The 15774-nt window shown below is 49.6% G+C and overlaps 9 protein-coding genes across 9 annotated transcripts; 3 read left to right on the forward strand and 6 right to left on the reverse strand.

Annotated features, from left to right (window-relative positions):
- Nucleotides 1-468: 468 nt before the first annotated feature.
- Nucleotides 469-2394, forward strand: FTJAE_11590 (ATPase family; the record flags this gene model as incomplete). Its single annotated transcript, XM_037344548.1, has 1 exon — nucleotides 469-2394. One exon carries the CDS (start codon nucleotides 469-471, stop codon nucleotides 2392-2394), a length of 1926 nt encoding a protein of 641 aa, XP_037201350.1.
- Nucleotides 2395-2604: 210 nt separating this feature from the next.
- Nucleotides 2605-3240, reverse strand: FTJAE_11591 (uncharacterized protein; the record flags this gene model as incomplete). The annotated part of the gene is made up of 1 exon (XM_037344549.1): nucleotides 2605-3240. The coding sequence occupies one exon, from the start codon at nucleotides 3238-3240 to the stop codon at nucleotides 2605-2607; it is 636 nt and encodes a 211-aa protein (XP_037201351.1).
- A 607-nt stretch (nucleotides 3241-3847) lies between these two features.
- FTJAE_11592 (uncharacterized protein) lies at nucleotides 3848-5113 on the reverse strand (the record flags this gene model as incomplete). The annotated part of the gene is made up of 1 exon (XM_037344550.1): nucleotides 3848-5113. One exon carries the CDS (start codon nucleotides 5111-5113, stop codon nucleotides 3848-3850), a length of 1266 nt encoding a protein of 421 aa, XP_037201352.1.
- A 728-nt stretch (nucleotides 5114-5841) lies between these two features.
- On the reverse strand, nucleotides 5842-7573 carry FTJAE_11593 (APM1-AP-1 complex subunit mu1 subunit; the record flags this gene model as incomplete). Its single annotated transcript, XM_037344551.1, has 3 exons — nucleotides 5842-6997; nucleotides 7049-7468; nucleotides 7530-7573. The coding sequence occupies 3 exons, from the start codon at nucleotides 7571-7573 to the stop codon at nucleotides 5842-5844; spliced, it is 1620 nt and encodes a 539-aa protein (XP_037201353.1).
- A 249-nt stretch (nucleotides 7574-7822) lies between these two features.
- On the forward strand, nucleotides 7823-8174 carry FTJAE_11594 (uncharacterized protein; the record flags this gene model as incomplete). The annotated part of the gene is made up of 2 exons (XM_037344552.1): nucleotides 7823-7928; nucleotides 7993-8174. The coding sequence occupies 2 exons, from the start codon at nucleotides 7823-7825 to the stop codon at nucleotides 8172-8174; spliced, it is 288 nt and encodes a 95-aa protein (XP_037201354.1).
- Nucleotides 8175-8931: 757 nt separating this feature from the next.
- FTJAE_11595 (exosome complex component RRP4) lies at nucleotides 8932-9984 on the forward strand (the record flags this gene model as incomplete). Its single annotated transcript, XM_037344553.1, has 2 exons — nucleotides 8932-9098; nucleotides 9156-9984. The coding sequence occupies 2 exons, from the start codon at nucleotides 8932-8934 to the stop codon at nucleotides 9982-9984; spliced, it is 996 nt and encodes a 331-aa protein (XP_037201355.1).
- A 404-nt stretch (nucleotides 9985-10388) lies between these two features.
- Nucleotides 10389-12057, reverse strand: FTJAE_11596 (aldehyde dehydrogenase; the record flags this gene model as incomplete). The annotated part of the gene is made up of 2 exons (XM_037344554.1): nucleotides 10389-10819; nucleotides 10869-12057. The coding sequence occupies 2 exons, from the start codon at nucleotides 12055-12057 to the stop codon at nucleotides 10389-10391; spliced, it is 1620 nt and encodes a 539-aa protein (XP_037201356.1).
- Nucleotides 12058-13321: 1264 nt separating this feature from the next.
- Nucleotides 13322-13988, reverse strand: FTJAE_11597 (37s ribosomal protein; the record flags this gene model as incomplete). Its single annotated transcript, XM_037344555.1, has 2 exons — nucleotides 13322-13819; nucleotides 13914-13988. 2 exons carry the CDS (start codon nucleotides 13986-13988, stop codon nucleotides 13322-13324), a joined length of 573 nt encoding a protein of 190 aa, XP_037201357.1.
- A 442-nt stretch (nucleotides 13989-14430) lies between these two features.
- On the reverse strand, nucleotides 14431-15644 carry FTJAE_11598 (37S ribosomal S24 mitochondrial; the record flags this gene model as incomplete). The annotated part of the gene is made up of 2 exons (XM_037344556.1): nucleotides 14431-15023; nucleotides 15074-15644. The coding sequence occupies 2 exons, from the start codon at nucleotides 15642-15644 to the stop codon at nucleotides 14431-14433; spliced, it is 1164 nt and encodes a 387-aa protein (XP_037201358.1).
- Nucleotides 15645-15774: the final 130 nt, after the last annotated feature.

A 15774-nucleotide genomic window follows, 5' to 3' on the forward strand; every position in this document is an offset into this window, starting at 1 on the left:
TGCCTTGATGAAGATTGCAGGCATAGTAGATACAGTGCGGTTCTTGATGTTATGGATGCATATACCTAGAACTTTTTGAACTGTCTAGGCTGTCCGGGATATACCGTCCTCCATTGTAACTCTTATGTCTCTAGGGTAAGGCACCTAAATTTAAGTCGATGATGCACATGGCTTTTCCGATCTGATAACGGCCGAAACGAATAGATGATCGTGAAATTCACCAATCGCCACATGGCATAACGCCCAACGGTTTCATCTTCACTCCAACGCACAGTTTCCAGGTAAAATTAAAAAGGTTATATCTCTACCAACGTCTGCATCCACAAGATTAAAGCCTCAATCTCCAGCGAAACCACGTGGCCAGCAAAGATCCTGTTAAATGCCTACCCTACGCCGAACCCGCTAGATCCATCTACTTATTAGCTCATCATTCAACCTTCATGGTGACAGGCTGATAAAGACCTGAAAATGAGACGGTTTTCCACAGCGGTAGTCATAACTGATCCACTCGTCAAGTATCAGGCTCATGTTGCCGCTGGCCTTTACGCCCCTGACCCGTCTCAACATAGGCTCGCACGGCACTTACACAAGATATACAACCGAATCAAAGACTACACTCCCCAGGCAGAGTATCGCCAGCGCCTGAATCAGGTAGCCCGCCTTACAGAGGCAAAGCCCAAGGAAGAAGTAAAAGACGATAGTGGAAATATCCTTGCGTTACGGAATCACTCGATATGGCGGAACCCACTGTTCAGGCACCTCCTCTCGACACCCGAAGGAAAAGAGAGTCTTGCTTTGACACGGACACTCACAAACCACGAGTCTGCCATCGAGATAGACTCACCTCGGGGATTATTCTTATCAGGAGAAGTTGGTACTGGAAAGTCAATGCTCCTTGACTTACTCGCTGATGGCCTGCCTACTGAGCGGAAGAGGAGGTGGCACTTCAATACATTTATGCTATACACTATTTCACAACTAGAGCAGCACCGAAAGACAACTTCTAGAGCCAGTGGAGGTGAAACAGACTACTCTATCCTATGGATGGCAAAAAAGCTGGTCGACGAATCCCCAATCCTCTTTCTTGACGAATTTCAATTGCCTGATAAAGCAGCCAGCAAGATTCTCAGTCATCTTTTCATCTCATTCTTTCAGCTTGGCGGTGTACTTATTGCATCCTCTAACCGTATGCCGGAGGAGCTTCAAAATGCAATTGGAGTTGATTACACGCCCGCACCGACAAGGGGACTGATTCGCAAGTTCTTTGGCAGTGCAGTTCGGGCCCGAGGGGAGCTATATGGATCTACCAGCGACTTCGCAAACTTCCTTGAAGTTCTGAAGGCTAGATGCGACTTTTGGCAAATGGAAGGAGCTAGAGATTGGCGAAGAAGGGAGGAAACGATCAGTCCGCAAGCTGTGACTGGAGATGCTGTCGAAGGTGAAGCCGGCGATGAAGCCGGCATGCAAGAAGTGCTTACTCAGGACAAGTCTGAGTCTGGAGCAAAGAAGCCAGTCAACTATTACCTATCCAAAGGTGAACAGGACCAATGGCGAGAACGAGTCGAGTCGGCTGTGGCGTGGACGGGGCCTCAACCATTGCCATGGGAGCCATCGATTATAGTGGTATATGGTCGACAGGTACACACCCCTAGACATTACAACGGCATTGTATTATGGGACTTTGAAAGCCTTGTGGAAACATTCGGCCCAGCTGATTACATCACAATGGCCTCTACTTACCATACCTTCATCATTGATAATGTTCCCATTCTCACGCACGCAAAGAAGAATGAAGCTCGGCGTTTCATCACGCTTTTGGATGCTCTATACGAAGCTCGCTGCAAACTGATAATCCGAGCTGAAAACCCACCAGATACTCTCTTCTTCCCAAAGATGAAGACCCCTGCGATTGACAAGACAAACAGCGCAAACGAGCTAGACAACCTCATATCCGAAACAATTGCCGAAGTCTATCAAGATCAAATGTCTCCATTCCGACCGAATGTTGCTTATTATGACACAAAGTCGAGCACCTCCTCATATGATCCCGACCAGGACTCTGATTTTGGAATACAAAAGAAGGCGGTTGATTTTGCAAACACCAGTGCTTTTACTGGAGAGGATGAGCGTTTCGCGTATAAGCGAGCAACCTCTCGTCTATGGGAACTGTGTAGTGCACAGTGGCATGCCAGGACAGGAGATTGGTGGCAACCACTACCTATCGAGGCTCGGCACTGGGAGGGAGGTGAAATCTCAAAGCGCCTTGAACATAAGATCGGCGCTAAGCGACTGAGCGAGAATGAAGGCATGGGCCAAAGTTTGGAGGTTGAGGAGATGGCTGGGTTATCAAAATGGAGGGTCAAGGATCTCATGAACTCCGACAAGAGAGCGTAGAGCAACACCACCCTGCTGAATAACACAGAAGATATGCATACAGTTACTCGAAAACAAACAGACATAACTCATTCCGTAAAAAATCAGTTGCCCATGCAAGAGCAATACCTAGGTAGTCTATGACCGGATATACCGTTATGCTAGACTCCAAAACGCCATGCACCTGTATCTTGCTTGGTCTACTCATACACTACCCATTCCAAGCTCAACTTAGAGGTTTGTAACGCCCGGGGTCCAGCCCTCTCCTATCCTCTTCATGTCATCAGCAAACTTGCGACTGGTGATCTTCTTGCCCCCTCTCCCGCCTAGGGGAGCATGCTCGTCCGGGTCATAAAATGGGTTCTGTAACAACTTGACATATGCATGCTGCATGGCGCGAAACACGGGCTTAAGCTCAGCGTCGCGTAGGCCTGCAGCAGCGCCCCGACTTGCAGCTACCGGGGCATTGCCATCGACACGCCGACCGCGCATATCGACAAGACAGACCATTCGGACGCCTGTGTTGGTCTCGAAGCCGTAGGCGGCAAGGCGGTCATCGACAGCGTGGAGAAGCCCAAAGTCTCCCGAGAGGCCAACCCCCGAGACTGCGTTGGTCTTTGCGCGCAGATCAAAGACATCGATGGTGGAAGAGAGCAGGAGGGAGAACTGGAGAGGTGTGCGAATCGGAGCAAACGTATTTGTTACTGGATCGAGCGAGGGGAAGATCGAGATATGGAGGGGGTTGTTCTGTGTGTAGCCATGGCGCGTCAGCGGATATTCAGTGAGAACCATAGCAATTTGGTGTTTTATACTAACATTTCGGCCGATAACGCCTAGGCAGGCGATTGAAGGTATTGCGGTGGACATGGTTATCACAGCTTGTTGACGAAGATGAAGGTTGAAAGAGGAAGCTCGGCTTAGTGGGAGCCTCCATGCTCGCTTGGTGCCTGCGGGCAACCTTAACTTGTAATCCCCACCAGTCTCTAAAGTCAACATAATGAACACTCTGTAATGCAAATGAATATTTAGATTGTAGTAGATATGAGATTCATTTCTGTTCTCAATACTGGAAATGTCTATTCTAGTTATAGTCCCAAGTTGGAAGCATGATGAGGCGGCTGGAGGCTGGAATGTCTCTCTTTAGTTCGATTGTCTGAAACCGGCCATCAACTGAGAAACCATTAATTATCCCCTACATACATGGATGTCTATTATTCTTCACAGGATGGGTAACTGAACAAAGTCTTCAAGTACGTATATAGCACTGCTTGGTACCCATATGTTTATGCTGTCAAAACAATTCAATAATCGTGAAAATTCATAATCGCTTGCTTGATGCAGCATATCCCACCCTATCAACACACACCCCGAATTCATAATAGGTAGTGAATAGTTCCCAATAAAGAACTATGTGACGACTCTCGAGGCTTGTTCAGCCGTCTCATATATCCCTGGCACAACCAAGCTCGTGCTTTTACTCCGAATACTCATCATCTTCCATGAGATTCGCCGTATCTTCAAGCCCCCTCAGAACCTCCTCAACCTCGGATGGATCTGTAATAGCCCATACGCCCCCTCCCTTCACAAGGTCCTTGCCACGCATGCCGACCTCTTTTCCGACAAGATTACGGCCGACCTTTCCAGGTCCGACGCCCACCCATCGTCGTATGCGCGCCTCTTGATCTAGGTATTTGATGCTATCCCACCAACGAACTGTATCCAGACAGCCGCGGGCCAGCAAATCCTTGAGTTCCTTCTTACAGCAGACTGGCCGCGCAGATACGTTGCTCACGATGGGCAATTTGCCTGGGAACGTCACAACGTTCTCCTTTTCGCGACCCTTCACCCTGCTGGGTTCTTCTAAGAGCTGGCGCATTACGGTGACTGCTGGTTGCATGATGGGACTGTGGAAGGGACTGTCGGCTTTGAGACGGACGGCGCGCGGGTCGTAGCCAAGGAATTGACGGACATGGGCGATAAGCGTCTTTATACGCTCGATATTTCCACTCAGTACAATCTGATTCTTGCTGTTTATGTTGGCTATCAAAACTTGTTCAATCGGTGGCAGGTCGGCCTGGTCTTCAGCTGAGATGTTGACAAACTCTCGAATGGCCTGAATCAGGCTGTCCATGTGTTCCGGGTGAGATATAACTGCCACCATGCCATACTCACCACCATACTTTTCAATCGCATGTTTCGTGGCGTCCGACATTGCCTCTGCCCGTTTACGAACGAGGTGTAAACTGTCCTGGAAGGAGATGTAGCCGCCCGCGACGACAGCGGCAAACTCACCCAGTGAGTGTCCCAGCGTCACATCAAAGTGGTCGGTGACTTTGAAGTTGAATTCGCGTTCGAGGATGCGCAGGATGAAGATGGACGTAGCCATGATGGCCGGTTGCGCATTAGGTGTCTCAGTAAGAACCTTTGATGGCCCGTTCTGAATTATGTCGGAGAGCTTGTAACCCATGTATTCGTCGATCTCGTCTCGTAACTGCGATGCCGTCGAAGGGAAAGCCTCGAGCCATGGATTCAGCATACCAACCCGCTGAACGCCCTGGCCGGGGAAGAATAGGGCTGTCCTGGTGCCGCCGCGATGTGTAGAACGCCATCTTTGCTGTGACAGTTGATGCTTTGGTTGTTGTTGCTGGTGTAAAGCCTGCAATGACGGTCGACTTGGGCTTTGTGGGAAAACGGGAGAGCGAACAGGGTTGGCTATGGTGTAAGTGCGACAGCACCGCATCGTGGACATCGAGAGCTTGTCCATTGCCGTCTGAGCGGCGGGGCAGAAGATAGAGGTCAGGATGGACAAGGTGAAGATCTCATGCTGAGGTGAAATGCGTAGGCAAGTGGGACACAAAAGAGGTCATAGGAGGAGAAAGAGCATCCCTACTTGCAATCAACGAAATAAGAAATCAGTCCCACGAGACTGATCACCCTTTGGGTGCCCCCAGGCCTTGGGCCCTCCTAGTCATCTCGGTCTAGGTCTGGGGTTCGGGAGTTTGCGTGACGTCGGGGTAATGTTAGTGGGACAGGGTACGTACTGATTCCTCGGAATTGGGGGAGTTCTTGAATTGTCATGAAAATCATCGGGACGGGTTTCCCCTTGGTCCATCCAATCATATCGCGATCGCATTATCCGGTTGCGTGATGCTTGGGGTTCCGGGGCTGCACCCACACTTAGAGCCGATGCCCCGACCTCATACGGCTTCGGAGCTCCGTCGCTCCTTGGGAGGCTCTCCGAGACGATACTTCCTAAATTTCCCTTTCTTCACTCCCGCGGCAACGAGCCGTTGCATACTGTACATACAGAAAGAAGTACGACAGGACAGGTACATGCGTTCTTTTTGCTTTTGTCATGACTTCTACCTCTTCTCCTATTGGCCCGCAAGTACGACTAACAAGACACCTGGCTCAGCACAGCATCTTTAAGTCTATTGTTCATGTTTGTGTGTTCCCCCTTCTCCTTAATTAACATCGTATTTCCACACCTCCCTTGCTGATTGTCAAGTATTTGACACCCTTGTATGGCTTGACACTATCTCCCAGGCCCTTACTCTTGCGTGTGTCGAGTTGAATACTCTCGACCTTCAGACCACTTGCCAACCATCCCTTGACCGAGAAGCTTACTGAGGCCGATGTGGGCATCAGGATTTTGTTCTGCGCGATCTTCTTGGCGTCCTTGTCGTCGCCTGTGCTCTCCGGGTTCTGCGCCGCCTTGGCAACAGGTACGCTCTGATATGGCCCGTCAAATGCGTAGTCGGTTCCAAATCCAAACCCGTTAGGATCGAATCCCCCATCACCCTCCTCTGCCAGCGGCCCCACCACAGTGCCTCTGAGTCCAAAGTAGCTTGTTCCGCCTGAGAGCTCCTTTGCGGGAATGTACCATTCCAAGACTTTCTCTCCTGGATTAAAGCTGGCGTCGCCCTTGCTAGGCCGGATCTCAGATAAGTTCCTGACATCTGCTGGGAGCGGGATTGTCACAGTGAGGTCGTCCATCAAAGGTGCTCCCGGTGATCCAGGATGAGGCCCGCCTAATCGGCCTCCACTGCCTCCTCTTCCCAGTCCCGATGATGCTGGCGAAGGTGCTCCAAGAATCTTGTTGACCTGTAATCGGACTTCGAAATCTGACCCTGTCGCACCTAATCCTGTTTTTACTTCCATATTAATTGGTAACTTGGGGTTGTTGGAGCTGAGACTTCCGCTCTTCCCACTTGAAAAAGGCAGTAAGTCAACTTCATATCCTGCCAGGATAAATCTTCCATCAGGCGGAATGAAGCTGAGTTCGCCTGGTCTCTCTTTCCACCGGTTGAGCCGCACGCACGGGTGGAACACTGGCAGTTCCATGATGCCCCCGAGGTTGTGTTTTCCTGATGGGCTAGTGATATTAAGCGTAATATCAGGAACACCTGATACCTTTGAGGTGAATGCAATCGTTCCATTGGCAAAGGCAGCGAGAGGTCTTCCTGATGGAGCAAGCGTTACTGACAACGTTTCGACGATATCTGCGTACATCTCATTGGACGTGTGCCGTACGTTGGCTCGCCTCCACGGCAAAGCGGTTGAGTTCGAGGGCAGTATGGATGGTGTGCTTGAGTTCGAAAAATTGGCGCCCAGAGGAGCTTTTCTGGCCACATATTAGCTCAAATACCCCCCAAAGGCTCAATGGTTCACGAACCCTGGAAGATTGATGCTTCCCAGTAGTTTTCCAACCCAGCCTTCTTGCTCCACCACTTCACGTAGGGCATTCGGTTCTGTTGTGCTTATCGTACCAGCGTCACACATCTCCGTTAGGAGCTGGGCAACTATGTCGTAATTATTCTCGATCTTGACAGCCAGAAGTGGCGCGCCAAGAAAATCCTCGAATGCATCTATTATACGGTGTAGGAACTCAAAGACTAGCAAGGGTTCGATTTCGGTCGACGATGTAGCAAGAAACAAGAGGTTCGCGTGCGTCAGACTGAAGACGAGCGTCGGGGGGCTCGTATTGGGGAGGTAGATCAGGTTCGGTCGCGGTAGAGGGTGTTCTAGGTAGAGGGGCAGGAGATGGGTTGCCGACAACGGCCTCCCTGCGTAGGTATGTGATAGAATAGGGTTTCTGCGGGAAAACGTTATATAAGTAAGGTGCCTTATCGTTCAAACGCTTCTACGAGACATACCGGTTATCATCGTAAATGTGAAGTGCCTCAATAACTCCGTTCATGGTGATGACCTCCCTCGAAGTCAGTGCGTTAGACAAGGTAAGTACAGTAGCTTCGCTTTGCGCCGACGAGAGTCCAAGCAATGACGAAACTCACACTGAAACTCAAGACCCTAGACAAGCATGACTCAGCAAACAGCCCGAAATTCATCTGCCCATCTGCCCAATCAAAGTTTGGTATCACGCGGCCTCAACCTTTATACATAGAAGTTGAGATTAAATCAAGCGCCTGTTTGTACGAAAACACCCAGAATGTCTGACAAAATACCGACTGTTCAGGCTCTTGAGAAGCCAGAGAAGCTTGAAAATATCCTGCGCCAGGACAGAGGGGATGATTGTTTGCCTTGCAAAGTCGTCGGTAAGTTTTTGGAATTTGGCTGTTGCGATTTCTTGCAATTCAGAATAACCTAACATGATGATAGGAAGCGGCGCATTCTTTGGCCTTGGAGCTTACAGCTACTTTTCCGGAATGTCACAGCTTGATAAGCAAAAGGAGCTGATCCTACGGAGCAAGTCGCCATTCGGTATGAGAAGTCGCAAGTTTGGAATCACATCTATTTCGCTTGCTCTGGTGTGGATGGGACTATGGCGAGCTTTCAAATAATCAGGAAATACCTACAATACGAATCATGCAGCGAACTCATCTCAATTCCAATATACATCCCCTTGTATAATAACTCCCGGTGCGGCTCCCTTCGGCCAGCTCTAGCTTCCCAACTATCTTCTATTTCAGAAAATCATGTGTTAGTACTATTATGCAAGTGGTTGGGTGCATGTTTTGTCACCCAGTCTGCATTACTGCACGCGTACTATGCATAGGCCCATCTTCGTACACCAGTAATTAAAGCATAGGGAGCAAGAAAGGGGCAGAAGGGGCAGACATGATAATTCAATGGTGTTAAATAAAGTACAACATCTTACGGTACATACTGCGAAACTCGTAGTTTTGGTCATTTAGTGTCGAGTCACTAAGGCCCTAGAATTGGTTAATAAAATTAAACTCCCAAGAAACCGAACAAAACCTAGGTAAGGTAGTGACAGTTTACCAAATTACAGTAGGTTGTGTTAGGTCGTTGATGGGTTGACGTTATGTCGCTGGAGCTCCGTATAAGTTGCTGCGCTGTGTCCTAAAACACTAAAATCTCAACTTGAAAGCCCCACATCGAATCTTTAACCATACTCATTTATCAACCCCAAAAAGCGACGACAGAGACCGTGAGGCTCACCGACCAGAAACTACAGAATACATCTTGTTGTATACGAATACAACATACTGAAGGACCTCTTCAAAGCCTTTGTACGGTCATCTGGCCGTAACAGCTAGCTCATATCTTGCTTAGCCATCTCACCATCATCTCACCATGCCTATCACAATCCTCAGCCCTCAGTCTCCCACGCCTCGGAGACCGCAGGCTGTTGCAGCTACAAATTCCGACTCTGACTCCGACTCAGAAGGCGGTGCTGGTGTTGCGGCTGACGACATTCTCACTCCAGGCGCTGAGATAACTTCAAATGCCCAATGGATGCGGTAAGCTTTCAGCACGTCAAGCCTCACAATTGTTTATGTCACTAACTTCTTTTTCAGTGGACATGGCACTTACGTACCGTCTGGGTCATCGTCTATCAAATCTTCTCTTGCTGGCACTCTCACAAAGACAAACAAGCTGCTCTCTGTGCGGCCTCTCCGAGCCCGTTACACTCCGGAGATTGGTGACTTGGTCGTTGGTCGAATCGTCGAAGTCCAGGCAAAGCGGTGGCGTGTCGATGTAGCCGCGTCTCAGCTTGCCATTCTCCAAATCTCAGCCATCAACTTACCCGGTGGCATTCTCCGCAAGCGTACTGAAACTGATGAGCTTCAAATCCGCAGCTTCTTCGCCGAAGGAGATCTTGTTGTCGCCGAAGTCCAGCAGCTGCACCAAGACGGCGCCGCGAGTCTCCACACACGCAGTTTGAAGTATGGTAAGCTTCGCAACGGTGTCTTCGTCGCTGTCACTGGAACCGGTGGTGGCGGTGGTGTCGTTCGATCCAAGAGACAGGTATGGACAATGGATGTGGCCAACGCCGGCGGCAAGGTCGATGTCCTTCTTGGGGTAAATGGATACATTTGGATCAGCAAACACATAGAAAGCGACCCGGCCGCTGAGGCAGCGGGCATCAATCGTATGGAGGAGAATGTGAGCAGCAAGGTCTACTCGAGTCAGAATGACCCCATGGAAGTGTCGACCATGCGCGAGATTGCGCGAATCCGCAGCGTCATCCTGGCCCTTGTTGAGAACGGACTCAAGGTGGATGAAGATACAGTCACCAGAGGATACAGTGAGGCAGTAGATATGGCCCGTGATACTACTGACGACGACCTGTACCTGGGAGGCAACAAGGGACAGCACCTAGCAGTCGTTTTGACTGGCCGTTAATGCTTATATACCTATTCAAAAAATTATCTGGCCTATTGGCAATTTAATGCAAGATACCATAACCAACCTCTAGATTTACTAGACATGGAGTCTCAGTGTCGCGCAATATCAAGTTTTTATTTTATTTAGTTCGAAACATCAACACCGTCATCACTTCTATTAGGATGTACTTCAGGGAGTCCAGATGCCGCTATGATGCTTGACAGAAACTAAGATAGAACTATTGATCATTTTACATGTAACTGTACATACGAGGGTATCCTCCGCTCCAATTACCACCGTAACTGCTTTCCTTTTCTCAGCAAACATTGTTAGACCACCGAATCTTGGGGAGCCCTCTTGTTTTAGCAAGGTCTTCTCAAGTTATGTAACTGGCTAATAAGAGGGTGGCATTAACTAAATGATTATCGTGTGAGCAATTGGCTCAGAACACCTTTCTTTGCTTCCAGTATGGCGGCTGCAACCACAAGGACGGCCCACCTGAGAAGAGCGCCCTTGGACTTCTTTGATCCGAGACCGAGGACCAGCGCAAGGAAGTATGTAATTCCCTTTGTTTTGTTACCGTTGCGATCAAAGTTAGGCTTTGAGTCGGCAACAGCCTTCATCCGATTCATGACGGGCCACTGGTATGGCATGTATCGCACGCGAAAGAGGAAGTCAGCCCAGTAAGGGACTTCGGCGATAGTACGCTGATGGCTAAAAGTTCTGATAGAGTAGATGCCATGATAGTTGCCCATTCCGGACTGGCCAACACCTCCCAAGGGAGACTGTGGAATCTGAGAGTGGAAGAAGGCATCATTACATGTGGCGCCTCCAGAGGTAACATTGTCGAGAACTGCAACGCGTCAGGTATACTTTCAAAAAGGTTGGAGAAGTCAACGTACTCTTATTGTTCTCAGCCTTGCTTCCAAAGGCACTAAGAGACAGAGGTGTCGGGTCAACCGTATTAGCAATGTCGATGGCCTGGTCGAGGGAATCAACCGGCATCATTGCGAAAATTGGGCCAAACGCCTCTTGGGTCATCATACTGTCGTTGATGTCGTCAACAAGCACCGCCGTTGGCTCCATGAAGAGAGTAGATTCGTCCATGGAGCCACCGAGGACAATCTTGCCGTTGGTGCCATCAAGCATCTTCTTGAGACGGTTGAAGTGGCCAGCATTGACGATGCGGCAAAGGTCAGGGCTGTTTTTGGCGCCTTGGGGGAAGAAGGTGCGCATCTGGTTGTTGAGCTCACCCAAGAATTGAGAAAGAACACTTCGCTCGACGAGGATGTAGTTGTGAGACATGCAAACCTGGCCTGCATTGAGAGACTTCTGCCACAGAAGTCGTCTGGCGGCCAGTTTGAGGTTGGCGTTCTTGGTAACAAAGGCCGGGTTCAAACCACCGAGCTCGAGAAGCACTGGAGTCAGGGTTTCGGCGGCCTTCTGGGCAATAATCTTGCCGACTGCCTTGCCACCGGTGAAGCAAATCTTGTCGAACTTTTGCTCGAGCAGAAGTTGAGTCTCGGGCAAAGCACCATTAACATACGTGAAACATTCGGGGTCCAGGGACTCGTCAAAGATCTTCTTGAGCACCATGGCACAGTTGGGAGATGATTCAGAGGCCTTGAGAACAACGCAGTTACCACAAGCGATCGCACCAATGACAACAGGGAGGTTGAGCTGGAAAGGGAAGTTGAAGGATCCAATGTTGAGGACAACGCCGAGTGGTTCGAAGCGAGTGCGGTGCTTCATGGCACGGAACTGCAAAGGGACATTGGGGACAGGCTCATCGCGTAGCCATTTTTCCATGTTGTTGACCATGTCGATACATTCTTGCTTGCACCAATCAATCTCTGCCAGAACAGCCTCGTACTTGCACTTGCGAAGATCTTTGATGAGAGCATCCTGCATCAATTCAGTGTTGTCGACGATGGCCCAGTACAGCTTGCGAATCTGTTTCATGCGAAACTCCATGTCTTTGGTGCGGCCGGATCTGAAGGTCTTCCTCACGAGATCGACCTTTGCGGCGATCTCATCGAGAGGCGTGTGCTCCAAAGGAGCAATGGTATAGGATAAATTGTTGCCGGCCATGTTGATGAGTGAGTGATGTTGAAATGTGGTTGGTTGGCTGGATAGATTAAGTGCTGACGCCACTGCCTGTGCTTTTGGTTGGTGTCGCGCGTAGGACGGGGACGATGTATGTATGAGATCCCCGAGATGTGGCTTGTATGATGCGTAAATGTAAAAAGACAACTCCTTGTCTGAGAAGAGAATTGGGATGTTTTCAGTTGAAGGAGATTTGGAGATTTGGAACTTTTGGTGATGGATTGTGTTGATGAGTTTGAGAATGCGATGATAGAGGCCTCGTCCTAATTAATCAGGTTACCATGCCCCAAAGTCGAGATTTGGGTGGGTTCGTGGCTCTAGTTAGGTAGTATTTCTGCGCAGCCTCAATATAACGGTCATAGACTTTAAGCAAGACCGAGGCAGTTGCTGATGCGTCAAAGGCTAGGTATGTATGTATTTGTAGGTAGATGAGATGTAATAAAGAATATAAAGGAGCCAGGACAATCAATTCCAGGGGATGGGATCCAATGCAAATGAGGGGCTCGTTGTATCGAACCCCGGATCGCCTCCCTCGGCAGCCCATCCACATCCACGTGCTGAACCATGCCGAGGCACAGTGTCGTCAAGAGCTTCAAGACGTGGTACTACGTACGTAGTAGTCTAGTAGGTAAGGTACCTAAGGTAGGTAGGTAGGTATGGGATGAATCATACTGGTTCAATGGGTGACAATGACCATCAAATGCATTCTCTTAGCTTCAAGTCGGTGCCCGCGCGCATTTTGGGTCCTGCACGCTCTAAGAGCCACCAGCCCTACATCAGGTACGCCCGCCGCCTGTAACTTACTAAGGTAGTGCTAGTCCGACGGCCGAATCTCTCTTGAATTCAGTAGCTCTTCCAGTGGCTGACGTATAATTAATAAAGTCGACTTCAATATTATCATTGGACTTGGTTATCTCTTCTACCACTATTTTCCTCGGTATGCACGGCTCGAATTAAGTTGATACTTAACGTTATTGCTGCTGTGTTACTCCGTACTTTAAACCCTTCCTTTTAGTGTAACACATTGCCACCAACAAGTATAACGCACATCTCGCATGGTAGGTCTGAAACCGGCATGGGGTGTTTTTTGGGCTTTGCCTATCAATTCTACCAGCATTTTCCAAACTGGCATGATCTTCATCCCTCTGTTACCGGTACTCTACTGTCAGAAGCAGCCCATCCCGGGCCCACCTTTTAAGCTGGTGATAACCTCACTTTAAGCTCCTGGTGACAACGGTGATAACTTCACTTAGGATCCTGCTCCCATCAACAGGTCTTTCTCGATCCCCTTCCTTTCTAAAACCCTCGCAGCCAATTCCTCTACTACATCCTTGACCCCGTCTCCCCAAAGTGCTGACACAACCCCAAACTTGGCCCCTAGCAACACCGCCAGTTCCCTCCCCTCTCCTAACCCCCGCTCCCATACGCTCCCCGCGGCCTCCGCGCCATCGGCCTTGCCAGCAACCACGGCCGTGGGTGGCGCCGCTTCTCCCAAGTGCGGAGCCAGCACTTGGAGCCGTATGCGCCGAAGCTCTTCCAGGCTCTCGATGGAGGAGCCGTCGTATAGCAGAATTAGAGCATCCGCTTCCGTTGCTATGCGGCGGGATTCGGGAGCAGATTGAATAAATGTTGATGGGATGCGCTCAAGGTTGATGATGGTCGGAATGCCAGAGATGTTTGTGAGACGCCGGTCCCCGGATGTTTCGGTAATAGGATCGTACAAGTCTGTGAAGACATCTTGGCAATACTGGTATCTTGCTCAGCAAATGCTCTCTCATACTCATAAGAACAAACATCAACGCTGCAGTATCTGTTCGTCTTTTTGCACTGAGTTAACTCACTCTCCGTATGAAGCTCTTCTTCCCAGAGGCCGGAGCTCCAAGAATAATAATGTTGACTAGGTATTCTGTCTGCATGATGTAGTAAGTCACCCTTTATCCTGTGTTGTTTTCTCGAGGAAAGCGAGTAATGAAAGACGCTTTTTTCAATGACAATAAAAACGAGGTTATTTAGATGGGAGTCCATCATATGTTTCCTCATAATTGCTTGGCAGTCATGATGCTCTTAGTCAGCAGCTTCAACTTGCATGATGAATTGACATGAGTCTATTGCTTCCTAAGGTCGACTGTGCAGGCATTTTGATCACGAACGTCCTCCTAGACTGGGTGGTCATTTCACATTCGCTCCATGTGCACTCTGGGAAGTTGACTCAAAATCGCCTGCGACGGCTTAATACCCGTGTACCTTTTAATATCCGCTTATATATACACCTGCAGTTGTACATGCTCCGCCTATTTCAGCGTACGTATAATACATATCATCCCACGTTAAACATTTGAGGGTCTGTCTATTTATTTCTCATCTCCTCGCACGGCTACCGCCTGCGCTCTTACTGGGCGTTGCAGGCACAAGCTCCGCAATCTTAGCCTTCTTCTGGTCCTCGGCGGCCCTCTTGATCAGGTACTCGTCGATGGCCTGTGTCCCATCGATCAGCCGACCACTCTCAGCGATTTTAGCATCCTCTATCGCTAAGCGTTGGCGGTAGGCATCAAGCTGTTCACGGCGCTCAGGAGACATGCGCCACTCCTTAGGGAATTGCGGCTTGGGCTGAATCTTATGATGTCGGGTATCAAGAGGGATATCCTCAAATGTGTCCTTGGGGTCTTTGGCCGCAGCAATGAGGTCGTCAACGAGATTGGAGAGGTAGCGCTTGTTCTGTGCTTGGTGCTCAAAGCTATCGCTGCTCATTTTGATGATTTCTGTCTCGGGGTTGTAGCGAGGGCCAGCAAGCTTCTTCAGCTTCTCGGTTTGAACCGGTGTGAGCTTCAGGTCATCGGGGGCGAACTGCACCACCACCTTTTTCTCCGCAGGGTGGAATTCGCCCATATAAGAAGTGTACCGCCATCGCAGAACCTGGTTATCGCTAGGAGGGACGAAGGGTTTGGCATACTCTGCTATAGTATCAGTATAGGCATGTTTTATCAATTTCAGTCACACTCACTTGAAAGAAGAGGCAACTCCCATACTGCCAGTCGTGCGTACTGTCGCATATCTCGGATTTCGTCAAGCTTGCCATGAGCCATAGATGTTATGTCGTCCTCGTCGAATTCCTCAAGTTCTTCGGTGTTGGTTTCGGGATCCTCCTCGTCGAACCAGAATGACTGTTTATTGGGCCTTTCGCCCTTGTCGTCTCTTGTGATATCTTCCAGCACTGACCTATCCTCCGACGCCCAGCCAGGGTGCCATTCCAGCTCATTTTGCAAGTAGTGGTCAATGGAATTATAACCATTCTCTTTGGCCAGCTGATCCAATTGTTTCAGCCCTTCCGGTGTAGAAGCCTCAGCCAACGCAGCCTCTAGCTTCTTCAGCTCTATAGGACCGAAATCATCCTCCTCAGAGTCGTCTTGGCGTTGATCTTCCTCGCGCGCCCATCGTATCGTTGAGGTGGTAAATGCCCGTTGAGCATGCGGCTTCGGGCGGATAAGCTGCTGAGACCGGACAATTTGTTGTATTCGAGGGGCCCGACGGCAGGCCACGGCGCATAGCCTTGCGGCTATTGATACTGAAGCCATTGCAATTCGTCCAAGAAGGCAATGCCAGCGTCGAATTGTCGTCCGTCTCAAAAGGTGGGTTGGCGGACTTTCAAAAATTCGGCTGCACCACCAAGCTCAACTGGAGTTGGCCAAGTGCCGATGATTAGCC

The sequence above is a fragment of the Fusarium tjaetaba genome (assembly GCF_013396195.1).
Source record: "Fusarium tjaetaba strain NRRL 66243 chromosome Unknown NRRL66243_c0000291, whole genome shotgun sequence".
NCBI lineage: Eukaryota > Fungi > Ascomycota > Sordariomycetes > Hypocreales > Nectriaceae > Fusarium > Fusarium tjaetaba.